The sequence below is a fragment of the Penaeus monodon genome, chromosome 12, assembly GCF_015228065.2.
Source record: "Penaeus monodon isolate SGIC_2016 chromosome 12, NSTDA_Pmon_1, whole genome shotgun sequence".
Classification (NCBI taxonomy): domain Eukaryota; kingdom Metazoa; phylum Arthropoda; class Malacostraca; order Decapoda; family Penaeidae; genus Penaeus; species Penaeus monodon.
The window spans coordinates 5975179-6001669 of record NC_051397.1 but is presented as its reverse complement, the minus strand read 5'-3'; the positions used below and the strand labels follow the sequence as shown (position 1 = coordinate 6001669).

At 48.5% G+C, this 26491-nt stretch overlaps 1 protein-coding gene across 37 annotated transcripts in view; it reads right to left on the bottom strand.

The window, feature by feature from the left end:
* LOC119579214 (polypyrimidine tract-binding protein 1-like) overlaps window positions 1–26491 on the bottom strand; it is a 117664-nt gene that overhangs the window by 29224 nt on the left and 61949 nt on the right. For 12 of the 37 annotated variants that reach the window (XM_037926911.1, XM_037926915.1, XM_037926913.1 and 9 more), the window contains exon 1: window positions 2122–2334. The exons of 12 other annotated variants lie outside the window; for them this stretch is intronic. In XM_037926911.1, coding sequence (XP_037782839.1) covers window positions 2122–2319 — 198 coding nt within the window. In that variant the 5' untranslated portion in view covers window positions 2320–2334. Of the gene's footprint in view, window positions 1–2121; window positions 2335–8477; window positions 8986–17413; window positions 17592–26183; window positions 26481–26491 lie in introns of those variants that run through there. 13 more of the 37 variants (XM_037926927.1, XM_037926931.1, XM_037926932.1 and 10 more) reach the window with 5 other exon arrangements.

Here is a 26491-nt window from a genome sequence, read left to right as displayed (position 1 = left end):
TACCTGACGGTCTTGCGGTTGGCGCAGCGCTCGGCGGCCACCCACACCGCCTACCGCGCCCAGCGAAGACAGGAAAGGGACGGGAAGGAGGTGGGCGGGCGCTAACCACAGGTTATAGAACCGGGAGTCGAGGGAGCGAGCGAGCGAAGGACGCGGGAGGCGGAGGAAAAGTCGCCTCCCACTCTCGCTTATGGTAGCTCTGCTGTGCCCATTGTCACAACCTTATTGTCCCATCCCTCTCTCTTCTCCCCTCTCCCCTCTCTAACACCACTGCCGCCGCCACCACGCGCCCGAATCGAATCCAACTTGCCTTATCTGCCCGATTGAAGTTGCTGCTTCGCGGAATGATATGGTTTCTATTCTCTCTTCCTGTCTCAACGCCTACCAATGTTCGTTCGAGCACACCAGCACCAAATTGGGAAAACTTAAATCCACAAAAGAGAAAGGAGGAGGAAGAGAGAAATCTGGAAGGTCGTGGGCTCCCTCTTTCGTTGAGCTGATCTACTCGACCAGACCTATCCCAAACCGCGAAGTGTGCGACAAGAAACACGAAGCTACTATGGGCTTTCACTCGATACACACGCATACTCGATCTTTCCCCGAGATAAGGCGGCCGAGACCAACAGCTAGAAAGGAGTCCGTGGAGTGAAAAAGGAGGGTAATGTCAGCCAGTGGTGGTGGAGGTTGTGGTAGAAGCCCGCCGGCCGCGGAAACGTCAAATTACTCACAGCCGGCTTCACCACCACCGTGACCGTCGCCTCCTCATAACACTCCCACTAGTTTAAACCACCATACAGGTTCAGGCTGGAGGACTAACACTCACTCACTCACTCACTCTCTCTCTCACTCTCATACTCAACGTACACAACAGCTAACTTTGATTATTCTAACGTACAAAGCAGCCGCGTTTGCCAGCCACACCGCCCTACGAATACCATCTTCACTTCTCGGATGAACAAAAGCGGACATCGGCGCCCTGAAATCCGACTAGCTTTCGCACTCCCCCCCCCCCCCCAAAAAAAAAAAAAAAAAAAAAAAAAAAAAAAAAAATCCCTAAATCGTCTCTTGACGCCAAATGCCCAAAACCGCCGACCTCAGCAGCATTAACAGGCCAGGCAACCATGTAGCCTAGCAGAGGAATCACAAGAGGTGTTGGTGTAAGTGCTGTCACCGGATATCCTGTCAGTACATACTACATCCGTTACCACTACATAGTCTTTATGCCAACAACAAAAAACAAGAACAAGGTAGGGAGGGCCACGAGGCTGCGAGAATGTGCTTGAACATCGTAGGTTGTAAGGCAGCTAAAGTAGGAAAGTATGATGACCTGTGTGTGTGTGTGTGTGTGTGTGTGTGTGTGTGTGTGTGTGTGTGTGTGTGTGTGTGTGTGTGTGTGTGTGTGTGTGTGTGTGTGTGTGTTTAAGTGTATGTGGATAGGGGGAGTATGGTATGGTGTTGCGAGCGTGCTATGGTGGTGTGGTGTGGTATGTGCACACGCGTGTATGGTGCACGTAAGCCTATAATGTCACCGACAAGTCTTATAATGTTAAAATGTATATTTTTGTCTCTTTTTAGCGGAGCAGTGTGTAGCAGACCGGTCGGTCGGTCGTCAGCGTGGCAGGCAGGCAGGGCTGACGAGGGCGGTCTCGGGTTACTGGTTTGTGTTTCACCTTGGGCAATATCTTTATGACGGTACGCCTTTGCATGGCCGCTCTCCTTCCACTGCACTTGCTCATCTACTTACATGCATTACTCTGACACCTGTGCTTCATCGGCAACACTTCCTTACCTGTGGACAAAAGAAAAAACCGTTAGAGAATGGTGATAAATTAATTTCATACAGTGAATACAAGTGCTCTAAATGTGTATTCTTACATTTTTAAATACATATACACCATCATCTTATGTGTGTGTGTGTGTGTGTGTATATATATATATATATATATATATATATATATATATATATTTATATATATATATATTTATATATATATATATATAAATATATATAAGCAACAGGTGCTTTTTTGAACATTACTTCGGCATGATCTGAACGGCTACGCTGGTAAATGCGTGTACCATAATTCTTAACTAATTATAAAACGGTAACCTAAAACGAACCGCTTGTGACACGGCGCGGGAGCCGAGATCAAGACCAAGTTCGAGGGCCGCCGAAGGAACGGATAATTTGCTCTCGTCACGCCTCGCTACACAACGCTGTCGCCGCACATGGCAGCTAATCGTTCGGCCGCACAACCAGCATCGTCTCCCTCTCCCTGCTCCCCCTTTCCGAGTCACCCACCAGGATTTAACATTCATGCAATAATTCGTTGTCGTTCTCGTATCGCATGTTGGAGGGGCACTGAGAGGGAGGTGGGAGGGGCGGGGGGCGATGCATGACGGCATCACCCCCTCCCCTCCCCCCAGCCTTCTCGCCTCCGCCTCGCCCGCCGTCGCTCGTCCTCGCTACACCACGTGGGACACCACACTAACGACGCTGAGTGCCTGCACCCTTGCCACTCCTCTCCTCCTCCACATTCCTCAACAATCCGGTGCTGCTGTTCCCGTGGGCATCGCCGGCGTTCTCGAAAAACGGGAGACAATTACGAATCCCTGTTTCTCTTGCCCACGGCGAAACGAACGTTGTGAATATCAGAATAACAGAACATTACGAACAACAAATTAGCCACTGATCGCCACACAAGTTCAAAAAAGTACGGACGAGGGGTGGGGGGAAAAAACTGACGGCTATCCAGACAGGGGAAACGAGCCAAGAATTCATCTTCATCTGATCCAACTCGACGGGCAGATTCCAAGGGCTTTACGGGTTCTTAGGCCTCGATTTAAATGCCGCTCTCCCCTACACGAACAGCTGTAGATGACTACGACACGCCTGCAGCAACAAGGGCTCTCGGCAAAAAGGGTGTGGAATCTCAAGCCTTCAACCGCCAGACTTGTCATGTGTTACGATGAACGTTATGCTTTATAGAATTGGGGTGGTATCGTGATATGCCATTCACGACAGCAATGTTAAGGGGGGGGGGGGGGAAGAGGGTTCAATGTGTGTGCGTGAGAGAGAGAGAGAGAGAGAGAGAGAGAGAGAGAGAGAGAGAGAGAGAGAGAGAGAGAGAGAAGAGAGAGAGAGAGAGAGAGAGAGAGAACACCCACAAACGTACCTTGAATGCATTAAAAACTCGTCCCGAAACAACAATGTGTAAAATAAAATATGTATCGGGCTCGCAGTAAGCAAATATGACTCATACGCCTGAAGAGCAATAGTATAAAATTGCAACGGCACTATTCAATTAGCATTAATCCACTCCACCTGGCCCGGAAATCCCTGCTAGGTGTGGCTGCTGCAGTTGTCAGTTGTCGCGACGAGCAGCAGCGAGGTGGGCTCGCAAAGGAGGGGCGGCGGGAGGCACAGGCGTAACCAAGGCGGCGAGAGGAGCGGTGCTGACAATGATGAACACTCGTTGTTGACAAGATCGTCGTCGGACACATGGTTGAGGGAGGGGGGAGGGAGAGAGAGGGTGAAGGGTAGGAGAGGGCGGAGGGAGGGGGCAGGTGGGTCCGCGTGTTAGCCATGTGAGGAATCCACCAGCCAACTGGCGCAGTCATTGATCCGTCAGGTCAGGCCCATGTTGACATACTCCCCAGCTGCCGCACGATCTGGTCCTCCCTCTCCTTGCTCCTCTACTCCAAAGAGTCCCCATTAACAAATAACCTTTCTTTCTTCCCTCGAGATGAAAAACAGCGACCCAAAGACGCCTAATCAAGCAAGAAAAAGGCTGTCGCAAACCGGGCCTCTCATCAGCGACTTTACGATCCCAGGAAATGACAAACGCACAGTAAAAGCTGATGGCAAAACAAAATAGGGGGGAAAGGGTCCTACTACTCTTAATACCCTTTGAGATCCCATAAACGTATTCCAGCTCAAAATGAGAACAGAACTATGTACAACTACGGAACCAAACGAGGAAACGTCACTCGCGGTTCAATTCGTTATACAAGTGATTGATATTAACAAAGTTTTCAGAATAGTACATTTATAAGCTTCCTATGTACATACTATTTTCTTCCCTTGGAGTATACGCGGTCGTTTGAAGTTGTGGTACAGCGCAAAACGACCTTCTCGGTACTAATTAATAAATGCTGTGTGGTCCAAGTGAAATTTGGTAGATAATCAGCTTTGAAGACGGAGGCACACATCAGACCGGTTAAATGCCCATTACATTTTCTTTCCTCTGACTGCCTACGCGACATTCTTGATTTGTATACAATTAGGAAAGCAAGCACGAACACTCTGGGGCATGCATTTGCATTTGGCAAGCAAATAATAGTTCACACCTGCTGAAGTCCAACGTTTCAAAGCCCTATCTCAACATCCATTCCTGTGGGGTAGGCTTGCTTCGCCTTCCGCTCTGTGGTTTACTCCTCTCCTTTCTACGTACTCCTCGAGCGTTCTTCAGCACAGCGACGGAAAACTTCAATTCCTTCGTTTAGCCAGAATTTCAGCATCTTCAAGCCCAAAAACCATACATGTGCGTGAAGGAACACCTACTCAATTATGAATACAGATCCTTAACTAATCATTATCACATTGTAATATAAATGAAGTTTGTGTAATACAATGATACATACACATAAGCCTACATGCATATATAAATGTGTATTAAGCACACTTCAATTTACACACAATCCATAAATATGTAGTATCCATCTGTTCTATTATATATATAATAAATATTTTATATACTTTCATACTAAATATATTCAATCCTAGTCTATTCCTGATCTTGGTGGCAACACCGAGTTGGAGGGCGTGGCGAGCACTGGTTATGTTAGGATGGTCATGTTAGGTAGCAGCAGTGTCGGCTAAGATACAAGTCGTAGGCCATGTCCTACGCCAGTGCCAGGCTTGTCCCGAAACCACCCCATTCCTTCCACTTCCGAAACGAGGTACTGTGGCGGCCTATATTTATTAGAGGCCGTTTGAAAAAGAGGTAGATGCAGCACTGCGGCAGGGTGGCGGTGTAGTGCGGCAGAGCCGGGAGGCCGCCACTTCGCCAGGGGAACACTTGTTGGGCCCCCACGATCAATGGCTGCGTCTGCTCTCACTCCACCCAGGACCACTCGCTGCCACAACACAACCCGCACATACTACTAGATTCGCCCATACAATTCCAGGTTGTGCTGCCCCCGACCCCCCCGACCCCCCCACCAGGCGATCCCACTCCTTCCAGATCGCAGGCTTGGGCTCGCCGTCCATCGGGGCCGCCCTGGCTTGGGCTGCCTCGCCCCCGCCGCCATTCCCTCGACAAATAAACACACAACGCGGAAATAAATAACCGTCGGGACAATCGGATCCCCGTGACAGGCAGATCAAGATGACCGTCAGGTGTATTCACCCGAGCGGCTCCCTTTTGATGTTAATAGTCGCCCTCTCTCTCCCCTGCAACAAACCCTCGCCCGCGCGCCGCCACCTACATGGTTTCTCAGTCTTGCACGTTAAAGGGACCTGTACTATCTGGCCACATCATTTTCGCTCACCTTTAAAAGCGCGGCTTAACTGCCAATCACATTTACCTGGATAAATGTCTACGTAGGAGCATTGCGAAGGACCTTGCGCCAAGGAACACTCATCTCTACACAAGCATTCTGATCACCGTTAACAGACCATCTGCGACCCCCTCCCCCCCATCTGTACTTGCCACTCACTCCACCTGCACCATCAGCAGCATTAGTCACAGTTTACTTGTACTGTAACTAAAACCGACTGGATGTACAGCACACTCAGTCATACACATACACACATTAATAGTTGTGTGAATGTGTGTGAGTGTTTGAATGCGAGTGTTTGAATGCGAGTGTTTGAATGCGAGTGTTTGAATGCGAGTGTATGAGTGTGAGTGTTTGAATGCGAGTGTATGAGTGTGAGTGTTTGAATGCGAGTGTATGAGTGTGAGTGTTTGAATGCGAGTGTATGAGTGTGAGTGTTTGAATGCGAGTGTATGAGTGTGAGTGTTTGAATGCGAGTGTATGAGTGTGAGTATGAGTGTGTGTGTTTGAATGAGAGTGTATGTATGTGTGCGTGTGTGTGCGTGCGTGCGTGCGTGTGTGTGTGTGTGTGTGTGTGTGTGTGTGTGTGTTGTGTGTGTGTGTGTGTGTGTGTGTTACTTGGTGTGTGTGTGGTGTGTTTACTTGTGTGTGGTGTGTGGGTGTGTGTGTGTGTGTGTGTGTGTGTGTGTGAGTGTTTGTAAGTTTGTTTCTTGTGTGTGGTTTGGTGTGCGTGTGCGTGTGTTTACTGGTGTGCGTGTGTTTACTGGTGTGTGTGTGTGTTTACTGTGGTGTGTGTGTGTGTTTACTTGTGCGTGTGTGTGTGTGTGTTTACTTGTGCGTGTGTGTGTGTGTGTTTACTTGTGCGTGTGTGTGTGTGTGTTTACTTGTGCGTGTGTGTGTGTGTGTTTACCTGTGCATGTATGTGTTTACCTGTGTGTGTCTACCTATGCGCTCCTGTGTGCGTCAGTGTTATGGACGCATTTACTCTTATTTCAAGATTTCTTTAAGTGCACATGCGTTTACAATAAAATCATTTTACAGTAATTTCTTTATGCAACTACTTTTTATTGATGTTTATGTAGTTGAATTATTGTTTCTGTATTTTAAGGCTTTTTTATATGTAAGAAGCTTTGGTATATAAAATTCTCCCAAGGGAGGGAAGAGGGGAGAGAAAGAATTAAAAACTAGAGAGCGAAAGGGAGCGAAAACGAAGACGGATTAAAGGGGAAATCAGAGGCAACGGCAGGCACCAAGACGACAACCCCATCCATCAATAAAGACTCCGAAGACGAAACGCCAACGCTGCCGTAATGAGCAGCGCATCCAACAGGTGGAAACACTACATCTAGCAAGGGGGAAGAAACCCTACACCAAACGGAAGGAAACCGTTTGACTAAATCCAACAGGTGGGAACACTAACCTAAGCAAGATGAAATTCTACACCCTAAAAAGGACACTTTGATTTGACATCCAACAGGTGGGGGTGGGGGTGGGAGGATGATAGGTTTGAGGATGAGGGGGAGGGGAGGGGGAGGACACCCACTACATCCAAAGCCTCAGGAAATTTAACTCCACCGGGGGACGTGCCGCTCCATTCTACAAGCACAACAGTCCTGTGCACTCAGCGTCGTCCTCGAGTTGGGAATAAGTCTTGGGCCCACGTACCGGAGACCCGGTACGTGGGCGTGAAAGGTGGTAGGCAAACGGAAGGACAACTTCAGTGCCAATACCACTAAAGCTCCGATGCTTTGGGAAAAGAGGGGTGGGTGGGTGGATAGGGGAAAGATGGCGGGGAGGAAGGGGTAGGGGGGAGGAGGGAGTGGAGGAGGAGAGGATGGGGAAAGGGAAGGTGAGAGAGAGAGAGAGAGAGAGAGAGAGAGAGAGAGAGAGAGAGAGAGAGAGAGAGAGAGAGAGAGAGAGAATATCTAATGAGAATGATTAACTCTTATTTCCTTCAGCTAGCAGTTGCCCCTGGCTTTTCCTAATGCGTCCGTTGGAGAAGAAAATGGCCTGCCCAAAAAGAAATAGCACTTGAGGATAAGGACGTCCTGTGTGCGGTGCTGGTGTCCCGACGGTGGCACCAAACCTCACTTGAGCCTCTTCACATTATCTTTAAGTTGGCTGCCGACAACCAGATCTACAAACGTAAGACTGCCACCATGTTGTCAATTTTAATTTCTACCACTACCACCATATCAGCATGAAGTGCTCACGAATACAGAGAAGCAAACATCGCCGGTGATACTATTTAATACGAATTACCATGGCAAACTAAATCGCCGACCGGCACGAACGAATAATGTTTGCTTCACTGCATAACGCTAAACTATAACAATAAACGGAAAAGCCCGTCGCAGCATCTACATGTGCAAATTTCTTAAGTATTTTTCCTGCGGTAAATTAACACTGGGGAGACATTGAAAAAATAAGTTTCCCTTAAAAATAAAACCAGAGGATTTTCTCTACACTCAACTCTCGATGGATGAACAAATAAAAGGTATTTCTGAACATCATTCATCGGGTGCTGGGTACTAATTTCCTCTCGATAAGCTACCAATGTGCCCTTTCAACCATTCCCTGCCATTAAAGCAAATCGTTTCATGTAAATGGATCAATGTCAAGTACACTGCTTTTAAACGTATCACTAGACGAGAAACACATCTAAACACATTGTGTTAAAACTACGCACTTTACAATGCCACACAGAAGTGTGTCTCCACGAAGCATCAAAAGAATCTCGGCTCGGAAACCCTTGAACCAGCCAAACCGGACGAGTCCATGGCGAAATGCAGTACAGGGAATGGTCACCAGCACTTCCGGACTTTATCCAAGCCCCAGCAAAGTTTTGAAAAAGTCTATAAAGATAATCGGCCCAAGGCTATTCTGGGAGAAGTTCCGTCGGGAAGGAAACTTACCATGACGTCGAAGTGTGTGACTTCCAGATTGGCGGGTTGTTGGTAGAAAGTGGGCGGAGGAGGCGGGAGGTAGGAGAAGATGGGCGTGGGTTGCTCAGCCGCCGTGAAAATTTTGGTGGTAGTGAGAGATGCGTCTCGGGAAGAATGTGGTGGCAAGGAGGGCGAAGTCGTGGGCGTGACGTGCACACACCCAGATGATGACAGGGTACGGACGACAGGGTTCAACACAGTCGCAGCACTCGTCGAGTTAAGGCCGTGTAGGATATGTTTAGTTGCAGTCAGGTCGCACTGTGGCGGTCGGGTGTAGACGACGTGGTGGTGAAGCTTGGTGGAAATGTTGAAGCGGCTAGCTAGCGGTGGTTAGCAGCGGAAGTAACAAGATACAGCAGCAGTAGCAGCAGCGATGAAGGCGGCGGTGACGTGAAAGGTGTGAGGTCCGGGTGTGAGTGAGGTAGTGTGAGTAGCGAGACACAGAGAGAGAGCACAGCGCGGGCCGGCGGCGTGCTCACGACTAACTCCAGCCCCCACCACAGCCCGCCCGCCGCACACGGTAGGGAGGCGGGGCGCTTCCCCCACTCCTGCCACACACCACCACATCTAAACAAAGCTCTCCTATGCTATGGCCACAAAGTAAATCCTTTATCAACAATAAAAACCACCGAACAGCTAAAAGCACGCTGGAGGTATTATGTAAAAACTCTCTCTATACCCCCATGGCGGAAAAAATACAAGTAAAATTCTGCATGGTTCTCCGTGTGAAGGTAGGAGACGCATGCGCGGGAGCCCAGCACACCCCGGCTTACCTGGCCTCCCCTAGAATCCCTCCCCCACCTGACTACCTGGGTCCCATCACACTCCTCACCAACCCTCACAGCACACATAAAAATCACCAGAATTTCTCATGCTGCACTAATTCCAACATTATTCCGGCTCTTTCTAAATGGTCTGCCGTTTACTTCTAGGCGGGAGCGAGGAGGGAAACCGGCCACAAAACGGATAGCTCAAAAACAACCCTGGCTAAAGAAGACTCCACCACCATCCTTGTCCAGTGCTGCGAAGAGCAAGAAGTTTTACCATATTCCTAGCCGATAGAGGGGGATACAGGAGAGGAGGGAGGAGGGAGAGGCGAAGGGATAAGGTAGGGGGAAGGGAAATGGGAAGGGGGAGGGGAAGGCGACACACACACAGAGAGAGAGAGAGAGAGAGAGAGAGAGAGAGAGAGAGAGAGAGAGAGAGAGAGAGAGAGAGAGAGAGAGAGAGAGAGAGAGGGGGGGGGGGGGGAAGCACGTTTGGAAGGAGGGAATAGGGGAGGTCCCTCCTCACCTGCCGCACGCGCACTGCACGCCCGCTCCTCAAAGCTACCTCACTCGCCCTCCAGATCGCCTTGCCGTCGCCACGTATGCAAGCCCGGCCACACCACCAAGCCACATGACCACAATTTCCCTTATCTTCGTCACACACGCACCATTATCCCGAAGGTTATCGCCTCCTAACCCTTACCACTCGATTTGCAAACAAACACCGAAAAAACTAAAGAAAACCGGCAACTTCCAGGCCAACCGGCAGACTTCTGTGAAATGGTTACTTCAAAATACAGGAAACGGGCATAAAAACTAACGCGAATTAAAGGGCCCCGCTCTCCTGAAACACTTATGTACTTTCCTACAAACCTCGCCGTAATTCAAAAACTTGTTCAACTCTTCAAAACGCAGGTTACATAATATTTCAAAGAACTCGCTTCAAGGACTAGAATGCACAAACACAGCAAACGCTGATATAAGGAAGAATAAAACCTTGTTTGCTTAGTCACCGTCAACAGATTTATTGCGCGTATGTTTACCTTAAAATTACCCCGACAGCCGAGTATGTGATGCTGCTGTATGCTGTAACGTGGGGGCTGTCACATAAAGCGCAATGCAAACAAGAAACGGCACAGGAGACGATAAAGAATTCCTCGTAATGTAGACCTCTTTTCTAAACAAAAAAAAAACACCAATGTTCACACAGGCAGATCTTGAAAAGCATTTCCTGGCCTTTCCTCCTACACAAACGCAAGCAAGATGATCTAAATTCCAAGCCTGCGTCAGTCGTATGAAAAATCGCCCAATAATGAGAATACCTCGAGCAATCACGACTTCAAGAGGGAGAATGGGGGGGGGGGGGCAATAACCAGGGTTTTAGATTCTCAGAGCAAAATGACAATAGTTTCTCTTTCCCTCTCTTAATTCGAATCGCCACGCTTTGGAAACTCCTTGTACAACGCACACTGAAAGGACGACTACCACCTAAAAGGAGGATAAGGTGGGCTGGAAGTCAAACAGCAATGTATTAATAATATCGACACAATTGTCCCTCGACTAAACTCGTGCCTCCATTAATTAACCTCGCATCTGTATGGATATTGGGAGCTTCTTGGGAATGCGCGCGAGAGCTCCACATACTTATGGATAACTTTATGGCAACTTTTATTGAGAGTGGATACTCATACAACAGAATAATCTAGAATGCCTTGCAATCCTAAATCGATCAATCCCTGACGTTTCAAATCTTTACCGTACGTGTGCTCGTCAACCTTAAAATAAGTTACCGGCGGCTATTACTTCGAAATTGAACAAAATGGTACGCACAAAAGGGCGCTTCAGCACTATACTTCCCCGATACGTCGCCAGCCAAGAGGAATACTTTATATCGCTCCCGTAAGACCGCCTGATTACTTACGCCGTCCCAAAAGGATGAGGGGAATCATTCCATTTGCTTAATGGCACAAAGGTGTACTCCCCGACCGCGCGGTTTGAATACCGTCGGTCACAAGAGGAAAGGAATAAAGAAAATCAGGATTCTTGGTTGCCAAACCGGAATCCTCTCAGCTTTACCGCATACGAGCGAGGAGAGGAACGAAGAACCTAATATAAATGAAACATTTTTTTGTCTGCAATTCATCTAACCCATTTCAGTTCTTATAATAATACACTGGTTGCTACTTAGGGCTGTGTGTGGCGGGCACTGCGTAATCTAGTAACCAGAAAAATGTTCTTCATTATCACAGGGGTTAACGTGCTATTGGACTTCCTCCTGCAGCAATCAGCCTGCTTCATGTAACGCTACGTCTTCGGGGCTTCGACCGCTCGTTCCCATCACCTTTGTCATCTATTTTCAGGCGCTTTGCTTGCCACCGATTGTTAAGAACGGAGGGAGTCATTAAATAAATTACGATCTGACTGACTGACTATACCACAACACGACGAACTGGAATACGTGTAAAGGGACGCAACATGCTGCAACTTTCCATGCTTATAATGCTGTTGCTACGCAGGCTTTTGAACTTGGAAGTGACAACCGTGTCTTAAATACCACACTGTTTTTGAATCACGCCTGTAAAATCTTTTTAATCTACTGAGACCAGGTTCATAAAAACTATAAAAGTAAAAACAAATGAAAACCGGGAAGTTTTAGAGCGATTTGAGCAACCCATGTTACTAAATTCTCCCTGACAGACGTACGATACAGAAGATGGGGATAGCATGCGAAGCTGGCCTGTCAGTTGAACGGACACACCAGGTGAAGGCGGCCGCCATCCCCACGGGACTGCAAAACAGCAAAATCTTGGAGACAATTGCAAAGAAAACAGAAATCTCAGTGATACCGGGGCTGTTAAGGTCCTCTTCCACAAGGATAAGCAGCACTCTGCAGTCGCTTAGGAGAGGTTGGAGCACGAGGGCTTGTTCCAAACCCATAAATGTAGAACTAGAACCCCTCCTCTTAGGTGCCATGACTTCAGTCTCTGCCACAAGCCTCAGCCCCCCTGGCGGGCCACTCAACCGTAGGCAAAACAAGACAAAAAAATCACGTGACCCGCACCGGAAACGACGGCACAAAACATATAGTTAAGAACGCCGGGTTATCATTAAAGACGAGAAGGATGGGGATCGTGACCCAGGGGTTAAAACCAGGGAAGACTCCCGGGGGGCGAGACCGGAGGTGGGTTCGTACACCCCTGGCAGGGTCACGACTCGCCCGCCCCCTTCTGACCTCCCCAAACCTCAGACGCAGCCGAGGGGCTCCGGCGCGAACGCCGTCGCCGTCACGAGCGCAGGTCCCTAGGATAGAGGAGTCTTTCTTGGGGTGGGCGAGTAGATTTATGTAGATAAAGTTGGATGGAACTGGGTAGAGTAGGGGGTTCCCGAGGCTGCGCGTTTCTAATATTTGTATGCTTTGATATAAAGTATGGAATCAAGGGTTGACCTGCGCAAGTGTTCCAGGGCAGCAGCATTTTCCATGACAAATTGCTTTGTCCTTGACCTCCAGGAGTCTTTGGCCCTACCAACCACCACCACATTCCTCCGTCTTCATGGTTGCAAAGGAACAACACAGCCGCCAAAACACGAATCAAGACCCGAGTTCGCTTGCTTGCGACAGGACGGACATGTGGCCTGTGTCACGAGCACGACCAGAAGCTTCCGCCAACATTTAGACGGCCAGGTTTCCGATGAGACCCTCTCGAAAACCCGGAATTTCAGCCGCCCTGGCGAGCTTTCCCCGTAGCAGGCTTTTCGTCCTTCATCAAAGCCCACTTTGCGGTCACTGGTGCCATTAGTAAAATCGGCTTGTAGACTCTTCAATACGGTCCAATGAAAAGGAAAGGCTCGACCGCTGATTGTGTCTATATTTCAGGGGACCATCTCCATGTCGTTTGTGATCTTCTTAGGAGTGAGGTTTCATACGCAATGAAATTCACTCTTGCTTTTAAAGGGATGAGAGACGTAGCTATGGAACGGTGCTTTCTAAAGAGCAAGGGGAACAGCGTCTTGTGTGAAATTTAACCTTCAAATCTTTTTCGTTGCGACTTAAAGAGAACGAAGAAGACAGTTCAAAAGGGAAATGGAGGATGTAATTTTGCTATTTGTTAAAAAAAGGATTTACAAATTATCTTCAATTTGCCTAACAGCCGTCGAGTATTACATATATCAAGACTGCAACAGACTCCTTTCCTACACCATACAATGCCAACCAATCCCTGTAAAGCATATAAAAAAAGGGAGTGGGCAATGTAGCGCCAGTACTCTCACGCAGAATTTGCAGAGCCAACTTCTCAAGTGAGAACAAAATCATACGCCGCAAATGTCAAACCGGAGATGGGAAATAAACAGTCCATCCCGACGACGACGGCACCAAGTACTATTATAACGATGATAAACCAACCACCAATAAGTACCGGACCATTAATGCGAAGACAACGCTCCGGCAACCCGCCCCCCCCCCCTCCATCATATTCTCCCCTCTTCTCACAGATATAAAATGACGCCCCTTCATCGTCCCTCCCAAAAGTTCAATTCCCTTGACTATTCACGGGGGAAGGAGGAGGAGGGGATTGGACAGGGCCGGGTGGGTGGAGGGAAAGGAAGGCGAAAACAATGAAAGATTAAAAAAAGGAAAAAAAAGACTGAATAAACAACGACTCGCGAGAGGAAACTGTACAGCGACCCGACAGCTAAGCCTTCCGAGAGCAAATACACGTCGACCTAAATTCAATTGTCGCCATTGCTCGCGCCAGAATCCACGACTGATCGAGAGTAAAGATTAATAAGGCAAGTGACGTCTAGAGGAGAAGTTAGTGCCTCTCTACGGCGGGGGGATGGGGGGATAGGGGGAGGGGAATAAAGAATTGGGGAGGGTAGGGGAATAAAGAATTGGTGAGGGGAAGAGGGGAAGAAGCGAAGGTGGGATATGAGAAAGTAGGGGAAGGGAAGGAAGATGGATGCCGATTACCCCTATATTTGCCGTCTCCTTGACTCTCCTCTCCTCTGCCAAGCAAGGGAAATCGAGAGGGGAGGGGAAAGAATAACGGAAGGGGAAAAAAAGCAGGAAAAGAAACAGCAAAAGGGAGGGTTGGAAGGGTGGAGACGAGAGGGATCGAGGGGTGACGAGGGAGAAGAAGGTAAGAAGAGTAGGACAGGGCGAATGAAAGGGAGAGGGAAAAGCGAGAGCGAAAGGTTCGCGCACAGCACGGCCAGGTGTGAGGTCGCCCTTAATAAAGAATGAGGCGAGAGGGCGAGGTGCCGTATCCCACCATTTGCCCTCGTACATAATACAGTGTGCCACGACCTAACATGACGCACCACTTGGCCCTTATAGATAAATCACGACCGATTCTGCTGCTGCGCGCTCGCATCTTTCCCTCCCTCCCTCCCTCATGCCCCGCCCCCCACGCCCTTCCCATCTCCACCTCCCAGCCTGACCTTGTTCCCCGTTCCAGCCCAGCCTCTGACCTTTTACGACCCTTCCCCCCTCCCCTCCACCTCGTAACCTTTTCCACGTGTTCTTTCCTTCAATTTTAATTCGTGTACTGTAATGCGTCTTTCCCCTTTGCCTCGATGTCAATCCAGGTGTTAACTTTGTCTTCTTTCCGAGTAGTGATTCAAGTCTAAGCCAAGAAAATTAAAAACTAGCAAATCAATATCGAAAAACAGTAGACGAGGGACAAATGAACCGTTCTGATTTCCTTTCATGTAATTGCATGCTCTCAACCACAACCACTTCACCGGTGTTCTCAGTGGCAACGGAAATGCCTTACAGTTTACATAGGTAAGTGGAGCAATTAAAAAAACAACCATAAAACCCTAATTTCAAAAGCAATTAGAGACATTCGTTCTAGTGGATCCAAGATCTGCTCTGATTAGGTTTAAATCAAGCCTCCATAACAGTTGCGTCTTCTGACATCTAGGGACAGCTACCAAAACGGATAGATCTTCCTCCCGAATAATTTCATTATCTCTCTACAGACATGGAAGTTAACCCAACCCACTCGATTCGTAAAAAAAAGTTTCCCCTCTCAGCCTCGTCTCCTCGCCCGCCGGAGGATCTGGGAGTCCATTCAAGGGGCGCAATGCGTAAGGAACTTCGAGGAATGAAATCAAGCCGGCCAAGAGGCGAATTTGCGGCGGCAGCGGTGGGGGAGGCGGAGCAGCAGTAGCAGCCGCAGCAGTGACGGCAGCTAACCCCCCCCCCACACACACACACACGCCAGAGGAAGCGTGAGGGAAGGCGGCTTCGTAAAGCAGGTAAGCCGTCACGGGGCGTGGCCGTCAAGGTGAACACAAGGAGAGGAGACCAACACCCCCGCTAGCTGCTACACCACAATCACACCGCTCACTCCTACACTGCCGCTGCCGCTGCCGCTCCTCCGCCGGGACGCCGCTTCTGCTCGACTCGACCACGAAATGGACCCCGCAGCGTTGTGCGTTCGTTCCCATGATTTCCGTGCCGGCCGTCGGAACTCGCCGGACGGGCATCAAATACAAGTAGCGGAGCCCTCCACTCATTCGACAAACTGAGGTATTCTTAATCAGACCTAATTTCCAATCATGAAAAACTAATTATTTCCCTTTCGCAGACAACCCATCTAAATGTAACAGTTCAACAGCCTTTATAACTATCTAAAATACAAAAATATAATTGGAAAGGATGGGTACGTGACCATTATGATATAAATACACACTTGTACTTGTTACCATGTAACTGTAGATTTGTGGTGTGAGCGCACGAGATGTGTGTGTGTAGGTGTATATTGCATGCATGCATGCATGTTTGTATATGTGTATAGTGCATGTATGTATGTGTATAGTGCATGTATGTATGTGTATAGTGCATGTATGTATGTGTATGTGTATAGTGCATGTATGTATGTGTATGTGTATAGTGCATGTATGCATGTGTATGTGTATAGTGCATGTATGCATGTGTATGTGTATAGTGCATGTATGCATGTGTATGTGTATAGTGCATGTATGTGTATAGTGCATGTATGTGTATAGTGCATGTATGTGTATAGTGCATGTATGTGTATAGTGCATGCATGCATGTATGTGTAGGAGTATAGTGTATGTATGTATCTGTGTATATGTATGTGTATAGCGCATGTATGTATGTGTGTATGTAAGTGTATAGCGCATTGTGTGCGTGTATAGCGCATTGCGTGCGTGTGTGTGTATAGTGTGCGTGCGTGTGTGTGTATAGTGTGCGTGCGTGTGTGTGTATAGTGTGCGTGCGTGTGTGTGTATAGTGTGCGTGCGTGTGTGTGTATAGTGTGCGTGCGTGTGTGTGTGTATAGTGTGCGTGCGTGTGTGTGTGTATAGTGTGCGTGCGTGTGTGTGTGTATAGTGTGCGTGCGGTGTGTGTGTGTATAGTGTGCGTGCGTGTGTGTGTGTGTATAGTGTGCGTGCGTGTGTATAGTGTGCGTGCGTGTGTGTATAGTGTGCGTGCGTGTGTGTGTATAGTGTGCGTGCGTGCGTGTGTATAGTGTGCGTGCGTGCGTGTGTATAGTGTGCGTGCGTGCGTGTGTATAGTGTGCGTGCGTGTGTGTATAGTGTGCGTGCGTGCGTGTGTGTATAGTGTGCGTGCGTGCGTGTGTATAGTGTGCGTGCGTGCGTGTGTATAGTGTGCGTGCGTGCGTGTGTGTATAGTGTGCGTGCGTGCGTGTGTGTATAGTGTGCGTGCGTGTGTGTATTCGGGTGCGAGCAGCGTCTTCTCTCCCTCGTCTACTGGTTGAGTCTCCGGGCTAAGGAGGATTCCCGTTTTCCATGGTTGCCGAGGGGAGGGGGGTAGGGATATGGGAGGACGGGGAGCGCGACAGGGGGAGTTAACAAAGGCGCAGCGAAATGTCGTATGTTCATGCCCACTCAAACTAGCGATATTACGTATGGATGTAAGCATCTCACCAGGACAAAACGGTTGTGGTATAAAAAAAGTACTACTAATGTATTGATGAATAGCATTTGAGCCTATATCGACTTACCAGATTTCTGTTAATCACACGAGTTATATAAATGTAAAAAAGTACCCGTCTTTAATTAACAACTATCGATATATATAAAATATTAAAGTGCACTGTTGACCCCGACTCTAGAACACACCGAAACCCCTATTTGATTAATACGTACCTGTATTTGATGCATTTCTTCGTCGGGGAGGTTGGCAAGGGAGGAGGGGGTAGCGTGGGGGTTTTCGCTGAAGGGCCTCTTCATAATACACAAGGGGGGTGAGGGGTACCGATCCAACTCTCCCTTTGCTGTTACTAGCAAGGTATCGCAATGTACACCTTTACAGTTTAGGGCTTACCTGGAAGGAAAAAGAAATATACGTTAATTTTGTATACTATATAGTCTGGAAAAAAATCATTTTTCATGAAAAAACAATGCACTCCTACAGTACTTCTTCCTTCAATCCCTCGTGCAAAGGGACCAAACATGATAAAACTTCGTAGTTCCTCTTGGCAGTATGTTTTCAATGTTTCCACGTCTACTACAAGTGTCTCGACAGTGGGTGACGTGCCAAGTAAAACATTGAGGGTGTTGTCAACCATGAAAATAGTCGTCAATATAAGCTTAGTCACACCTACACACAGCTTCATAAAAAATAAACCTGTCAAACGTTTGTGTCGCAAAAAAAATGCAGGATGGTAAAACTAAATATAGCACTGTTCATCTGAACACGGAGCTTTGACAGGTGTTCAAAACAAAGGCAAGTGCTGTACTGATTACTTGAACACCTGTGGCATCTCCCGTCACGTACGGAATCGACACAAAATGCTTGATAAAACCACAAGAACTGTGCCGTTTCGTATTGCTTGTAAGTGTGAAGACCAGAAAAAGTAGAATATGTAGTATGTATGCCACAGAGCTAATGGTAAGGTGTCTGGTACTCACGAGGGGGAGGGGGATTAATAGATAAGTAACCAGGAAAGACTTATTCACTGGAGACAGAAAGAAAATAGTTTCGTTCCCATTGTTAGTTCCTATTACAGAACATCTTAATCAGATTACAATCATAATACCATGTTTTGTTTAACATCCAAAACAATGATCGTGTCTGTGTAACAACTTGATCAGATAGAGGGAATCGAAGCTCTTAAAATAAAACTAATTGCGTGACACGAGTCTCGAAACAAGAGCTTCGGGGGTTGCAGTATTTGTACGGGGAATCAAGGCTTGATGACAGATTAAGAATCACTTGTAACACATTGCCAAGCAACGTATAACATGTATGATTTTACACGAAGTGTGTATAGGCTACAAAAAGTCTAAGTAGTCTAAGAATTACACATCTGTATACTCACTGAAAAGTATTTAAAATCTTTACTAGCACGCATATCACGTAAGCACCAACTACAGGATAAGCAAGTATTCTGCAAACGTTATGGTACACTGCATCGCCATCTCAAAAATCTTCTTGCAATTCAATGAAAGCCGAAGGGGGTTTCGAAATGGGGTTCCAGCCAACTGTTGAAAAAGGAAATCCCACACTGCTTAGTAGAGTCTACAACTTGGAGTAGTAGAAGGCGCGTGAACTGAAATAGCAAGTAGAAAGGCGGAAAGGCTCAGCAAACAGGCACGCCATCTCCGACTTTGTCACCGACCATCCACACAATGAAAATAGCAAAACTACTCGTTAACGTCGTTCACGCCGGCCGCTCCAGCTCTCCGAACCACTTTCTGCCTTCCTAACGAGATTATTCCAGCAAAAATAATCGCATCCTAAATCATCAGAACACGGTATCAGACCTTCAATCATTCAAAACACAATAATCCTCCCTAATTATCCTCGCCTCCCGAAACACACAGACAGAAGAAAAATGTAAAGGGTGCCCTTACTCGCGAGGAGGAAAGGAGAGCGCGAGTCCTGCCAGCTTACTACTTTACTTTCCGGGATGATGCTCTACGCGAAGCTCCAGGTAGGGTAGCCCCGCTGGAGGTATTGACCTGACGGGAGCGGGATGAGTGGAAGAGAAAAGGAGGGGACAGGGGGAGGGACAGGGACACGGGGGAGAGGGGCGTAGGGGGGGGAGGTAGCCACACCAACTACGGGTCAATATCAGCAGCAACAGATGACAAGGCTTGGAAAACGTTCTGCTTAAGCTCAGTTTGTTTGTTTGCGTCGGGGAAAATTGTACTGGCGTCTGGGGTGTACTCTTCATGCGCTAAAACCTTTTCTTAGTTTTACCTTACATCGATTAACAGAATAATGGCAAATAAAAAGGCAATATAAGAACTAAATGTGACTTCCCGGCCTCGAACTCCATTAAGAGATAATAAAACGAACATCGAATCCTAACAGAACTTCAAAGCTGCTATACCGCACGGTCTTCAAACTATCCCCAACCGACTTTCCCGCCGAGCCGTTCCTTTTAAAAGATCACGTCGCGCTAGAAAAGCTAAATATCCAAACATCTGGAAGAAAGAAACTGCATTTCTACCCTTTACACGGACTCGGCAGCTTGCGGCTCAACAAAAACGTTGAGGCGCTGTCAAGGCTACATTCTTCCAGCCATGTGTCCTAGGCCAAGCCAGTGCTACTCGCTGGCAACTAGCAGGAACGCCAGTCAATTGGCTGGTAGGTGTGGTCCGTCCCATGTCCCAGGTGAGGTCGAGGGGCAAACACACGCACTCCCGTACGATCAATAGTGGCGGCTGCCAGGATAGTAGGGAATGGGATGGAGTTATCTGGGACTTTCATAGGATCTAATTTCGCCACCCAGGAGGAGAAAAGCTTTCGCCATTAATGCACTCGATACCAGCCCGCCGCCTACAATAATACTCAACCACAGCTTGCTTTGATGAAGAGAATAAGTCGTAAATCCCGCGCCACAGCGAGAAAGGCTTGCCCCCATGCCAGCCACGGACGGAGGAACTAGTTACAATAGCCCACTGGATTAGGTGGGAAAGGGAAACACAGCAAATATAGCAAGACGCTTTGGTGGAGGGGAGAAAGCTATTACAATAATTCAGTGGATAGAATGGGGAAAGTAGCGTTCCTCCGGCGGGCCAAGGAGGGCTCTTGGTAACGAAGCTGTACTTTAGAAGAGCAGCAGCTGAAAGATCATCCGTGACGCGGGAATTTTATTGAAAATATTGGGAACAATAACAATTTAGAGCAAGTGCTCTAACGAATGATAGGCGTTCGTGTGTAGGAAAATCGTAGAAGCATGCGAACGCCCATCGCTTGTTGTGAGGGAAGGCGTGGTATGAGAAGCACACGAGGTTCGACACGCCACTCGGATGTGTGAGGGGGGGGGGGGGTAGGGGAAGTCTGGAGGGGAAGATTGGGAGGGGGAGGGGACAGGGCAGGCGGGTGTTGGGAATGAAGCGAAATAATCCCCTCATGACTCAGCCCATCTGTCACCCCAATATTCCCCTCCCTCTTCACCAAATACCTAATTCCCTTATGACAGCCAGGACACCCGGCCCTTCCCCGCCCCTATCCAGCCCTACGACAATAAACTCGGGTGTCCCTTTACACAAGCGGGGCTCCGACAGATGTCGTCCGCCGCCACTGCGACCCTCGTGCGTTCAAGAACAACTTATCAATCATATATGCGAAATGAGTTTGAAAGAAAATGTTGAATCTACACTGGGGCGCAGAAATACACTTAAATTATTTTAGAAAATAAATAATTATTTCCATTCTTGCAAAATTTGCTCTTTACCTCCGTCTCATGCCTCCATTTCTTTCCCTTTTCCACCAACCCGTTTGACTCCCATTTTCTGTCTTCAAATTCCTGACCCTACCTAAAATTTCCTCCATCTCGCGTGCGTTACACAGAGCGAAGTAAGAGGAGAAAAGACGAAAGCAGGAGAACAGGAAGGTGGTGACAAAGAGGAGGAATCGAGGACGAAAGATACAGTGTGGCGGAGAACTTGATATTAGGGCTATAATTTCAACTCGAAGAGTGGAACGGCGAATCTGCTAAGGGAACTGGCAGGGAGGTAAATGCGAGGGGGTGATATGACGGGTGGAGAGGTGTTGGGGAGCGAGAGGGGGGGGGCACGTCGCCACGCTGGCCCGGCGCCAACCCGCCTCGCTGCGCCCCGCCCACGCCACACAGACAACACACTCGGCTAGAATTCCACTAAAAAAATCCCCCTATTCGGTCCATCTAAGGCTTAAGGCATTACCCTTGGGCATTCATTATCGTCACCGCAAGTATATACCCCCCCCCTTTCATCATTCACCATTCAATAAAGCCTGCAACAAAACAATAAATAAAGAGAAACAAATAGCTAAACAGACAAAGGAAAAGAAAGGAAAAGAAAAGGAGAAGAAACAGGAGGGAGGGAGGGAGAGAGAGAGAGAGAGATCCAATCATTTGAGGGGAGTCTCTACTAATACTGGAGTGTGGAAGGATAGAAAACGGAGGAGTGTTTTCTCGCATGTTGGTGCTCTGCAACTTCCGGGGTTAGAACCACTTTGGTATGGCGAGAGTGGGAAAACCCAGCTAGTCTGAGGAGAGGGCTCGCCGTCCGTCATAGCTTCTCGCCAAACTGACCGTATACGAAGCCATGGAGGATTCATTTTCCCTCCCCGCTCCACCTATTTCCCTCAAATTATGAAAATAGTCTACTTTCCTTCCTATTAGTTCCACTTAATTTCTTCAATGGATCACAGGCCAGGCAATAACAATCCCACAAACAACATTTTGCAAACATCAGTAAGGTAAGGGCAGAGCAGCACCCATTAATGCAAAATTTTCCGCTGGACGGGACAGCTGTTAGGTGAACGTACAAAGCACCCGAGGCGCAGGTGATGCGTATCAGTCGGGATTACCCAACCGAGGGGACGCGAGCAGGGGAAAGGGGTTGCCGGTGCGACTGCGCGTACTTCAGCTCGGGAGAGGGGATGGGAAGAAGGGGGGGGGAGGGAGATAGGAGGATACGGAGGAGGGGTGAAAGGGGGAGGGGAAGGGGAGCATTGGGACAAGGGTTCCAAGAAAGGTCTGCTGTCCAGCTACTACTATTGCCTGTTGAGTCACACAGCCATGACCACATTACCTATTAGAAGTTCCACAATACTATTTTCGTGATTAAGCTTGGTTGAAAACGCTTCAGTTCATAAAAAAAAAAAAACTGGAAATCCACAGCACAACTGCCAGGAGAATAATCAAAACGTCAAATGTTCATTTCAATATAAATGGATATTGCACAACAAACCACTCTGAAAATCGTAACACAATCACGCGTGCTCGTATCATTTGACGCTTTGTCCAATGCATAACAAACAGTGAGTAAACGAGCAGCATTAGAGTAGTATGTGAATATATTTGGAGGTGCGGAAAGGCGACAGAAAACCAAATAAATCATAGCCATTAAACTCGGACTGCACAGCGCGTGAGCCCTCTCAAGGAGAAAAGATGTAAGGGGTTTAACTCTGGCATCAGTTGCAGGGCATCCAAACAAACCCTCCCGCACGCCAGCCCACCTAAACCTAAACGCTGTTTTTCGTCGCATCTCGTACGCCAATGATTCTCGTTTCGCTGCGCCGTCATCTTCGTAGATCCTATTTCAAAGTGAACTTGGTCAAGTATACTCTGCACCTTATACGTAAAAGTGCTTCCCCAAAGCCTACTCTAATTTAGAACTAACGGACGCCACCTTGAGAAGGGGAGAGGGATAAATGTCTGGCAGTGCGAGACCTCCTGACACGGACGATGACGTCTCCCACCCGGCGTTTTTGTCTTGGCACCTACGCACTTCCCTGCTAACATCACACATCCGCTTCGCCTTCCTCTGCCACAGGGGTTGCGCCTTTCAACGGGCCCCAGCCGCCACCATAGGGACAAGCTCGACGCACTGATGTGCGCGCACACACGAAAGCACGCATGCACTTCCTCCCTGTGCATTATATAAGCGGCAAGCTCAAATGTTGACAAAAATATTACGCTTTCCGAAAACATTTGTCTATGAAATGAAATTCCCGTTTCCCCAACAGGTTCATATATACAAACACACAAAAATGATGACCAAACCTAAGAAAATTCTTACCGCACCTGCCGAATCTTTTGGTCTGGCTCTAAATGTGCGTAAGCGAGCACACAAACATACCGCTCCCCACTTTAGCTCTATCTAGAGACAATTTTAGAACGTTACTTTATCTCCTGGTTGGCGCCACTGAGTTCGAAGGATACGTCATCGGCAGCAGCGCAACAGGGTCCAGGACGTTCACCCAGAAGCCTCGCTCGCATCCTGCGTGGTCGCTGGCTGGCTGGATGGCTGGCTCGGTCGCACGGGCCACGTGGCCATCTACCTCACACACAACAGCCATGTGTCATGAGCAGGCAAACCAACAGACTTGCCAACATAAGCGAGTAAGGCTTCGTTTCGTGAAAGCTTGGCAGTACAACTTGCGTTTGATCCCCTGGCTGAAAGTTCTCGCGCAGGGCATTCGAGGAAAACATGTCACTGAAACGTCAACTTTCAATACAGAGAAAAAAATTATCTCCAGAAGGATACATGACTCAATGGGCGCAGCTGCAATGAGCAGAAGATACGAAACCTGTTGTCGAGCAGGACATTTACGTGGTTGAATAAGCGAACAAAAGAATCGGTGATGGAATGCAGCGGTGCAACTAAAGGGGCGACATGTGGCAACAATGTTAAGTTCTCGGTACATTACGTCAGAGCGGTAGCGTGGTCTGGCCAAGTTCCCTTTGTTGTCTACACTTCTGCAGCTCAAGTGTGAAGAACAGCCATATTGTGTCTCTCAGAACCACCTGTTCAATCCTATGAGTCGAGGATTTAAACATACTAAAATATTTAAACCACACGCAATACGATACTCTCATACCTCCGATGAGACGACTATGCCGCCGAAACCTACTAGACACACCTCAAAGGCATGGTTACCAGGCAGGGTACACCAAGTGAGAAAATCTACAGCTCGTATCTTCCAGAAACGTAACGTAATCTCGCCGTGGAACCCTTATCATATACTTCTGATCCTGATGAACACACCATTTCCGCCCCTTCTTTGACCAAGCGCGCTTTACACGAGGCAAGGGAAGAGGGTGAGGAGTTATGAGAACAGTAAAAAAAATATATATATACATTTAAAACAATTATAAATCCATCTTATATTTATTCATTCAAGTCGTTGCATTAGATAACCACACAACAACGTGGCGATCAAGCTGTTGATTCTTGTGCCGCTGCAGATGACGACCGATAACTCTCGGTGTGTGTGTGTGTGTGTGTGTGTGTGTGTGTGTGTGTGTGTGTGTGTGTGTGTGTAAATATGCATGTACGTATATATGAAAGTGTCCGCAAATGAGAGAGCTGGAGCGTCATGAGAGGCGGTAGAGAAAAGAGAAAAAGGGAGGCGGGAGGGGAGCAGCGAGCCAGAGGCGAGAAAGGGGAACGACGGGAGGCGATAGAAAAAAAGGGGATGGGAAAGAAAAAGAAGAACGGGAGAGAGCAGAGAGACCGAATAGGGGGGGGGGGGATGAAAAGAAAGAAGGGGGAGGGGGGGTAAAGGCGTCCACAGTGAGGAGACGGAAACATGGGGGAGAAAACTAAATAGGAGGCAGAGAGAAGAAAGAACGAGGACTAAAGAAAGAGAAAGAGGGGAAAGACAAGAAATGGAGAAAATGGAGAGGGGGGAGAGAGAGAGAGAGAGAGAGAGAGAGAGAGAGAGAGAGAGAGAGAGAGAGAGAGAGAAAAAGAAAGAGAAGAGAGAGAGGAGAGAAAGAGAAGAGAGAGAGAGAGAAGAGAGAGAGAGAGAGAAGAGAGAAGAGAGAGAGAGAGAGAGAGAGAGAGAGAGAGAGAGAGAGAGAGAGAGAAGAGAGAGAGAGAGATGAAGAGAGAGAGATAGAAGGAGAGAGAAGAGAGAGAGAGAGAGAGAGAGAGAAGAGAGAGAGAGAGAGAGAGAGGAGGAAGAGAGGAGAGAGAGAGAGAGAAGAGAGAGAGAGAGAGAGAGAGAAGAGAGAGAGAGAGAGGAAGAGAGAGAGAGAGAGAGAGAGAGAGAGAGAGAGAGGAGAGAGAGAGAAGGAGAGAGAGAGAAGAGAGAGATAGAGATGAGAGAGAGAGAGAGAGAGAGAGAGAGAGAGAATGGGGTGGATGTGAGGCTACTTCTGACTCATTCTTTCGCTTCCACTAAATTCCAAGTTGCCCTTCCTCGCACAAACCTAGCGCACTCCTGCTCTCAAGCTACGTCCGCCATTTCCTTACGTGAATGAACGACCCCCTCTCTCCCGTGTCTTCCATCCCCTCCGCACGCTTTGTCTCTGCATGGAGAAGCGGCTTGGGGATCTCCGGCTGACGCATGGAGAGGAGGAGGTTGTGGTGTGGCGATGCCGCGTCTTTGTTACACCACGCGGCGTGAGGCTCGGTCCCCGGCTCAGAGTCTAGAAACTACCGCCCCTAACAACAGATCCTTTTCCTCCAACGGCCGGGGAAAAGCCTTCCCTTTGCGTGAAAGGCGTGTGGGGAAGTGTCTCTACACACTTCCATGGCAAAAACATGCACGCCGCATGGGAACCGACGCACAAACCGACCGATCGAGGCGCATGACGTCTTTGCCTATCCTTCCGTAAATAAAAAAGAATGCAGCCCGCCAGCACCTACGGGCGTCCTAACTGCCCTTAAGGATCCCCTGAACGCTCCTCCAACCCGCCCTAACGCCTCTTGTGGATCTGGCAAGCCGGGGCGAGCGATCTTTCAGCCACGCCGAACCGCCGCCGCCGCCGCCGCCGCCGCCATCGCACGGACACGAGCGTTGCCTTTATCCCCACACTAGCCCGCCATCACGATCTCCCTCCCTCGCGTCACCACTCCCTCGTGCTCGACGGATGAAAATTCCCTCTCTACCTTCCTTAAAAATCCCCCCCTGCGCCTCCAAGCACGGGCGCGCCGGCAAAGCAACACAAGAAGCGAAGGTACCTACCACCCTAGAGTGTACAGAAGAAAGGCAGAGAGTCTTGCTTCCCGCCAAAGGCCAGGCGAGTCCGGTAACCCCTGCTCCAACGACCACGCACGGCACCAATACTTCACAATCCTCACTCACAGGGCACTTGATCCTCACTAGTATCACTTCACTGTATCCTCAAGGGTATCAGGAATGGAAAAAGAGAGGAGTAGCAAGCGTGAGTGAGGGCAGAGAAGAGAAACGGAGAAGAACTTGGCTGAGACTTGCGGTGGCGTGTGTGTCGCCGTGTGGGACTGCTGGGTGTAGTAAGGTGAGGCCAGCCAGCG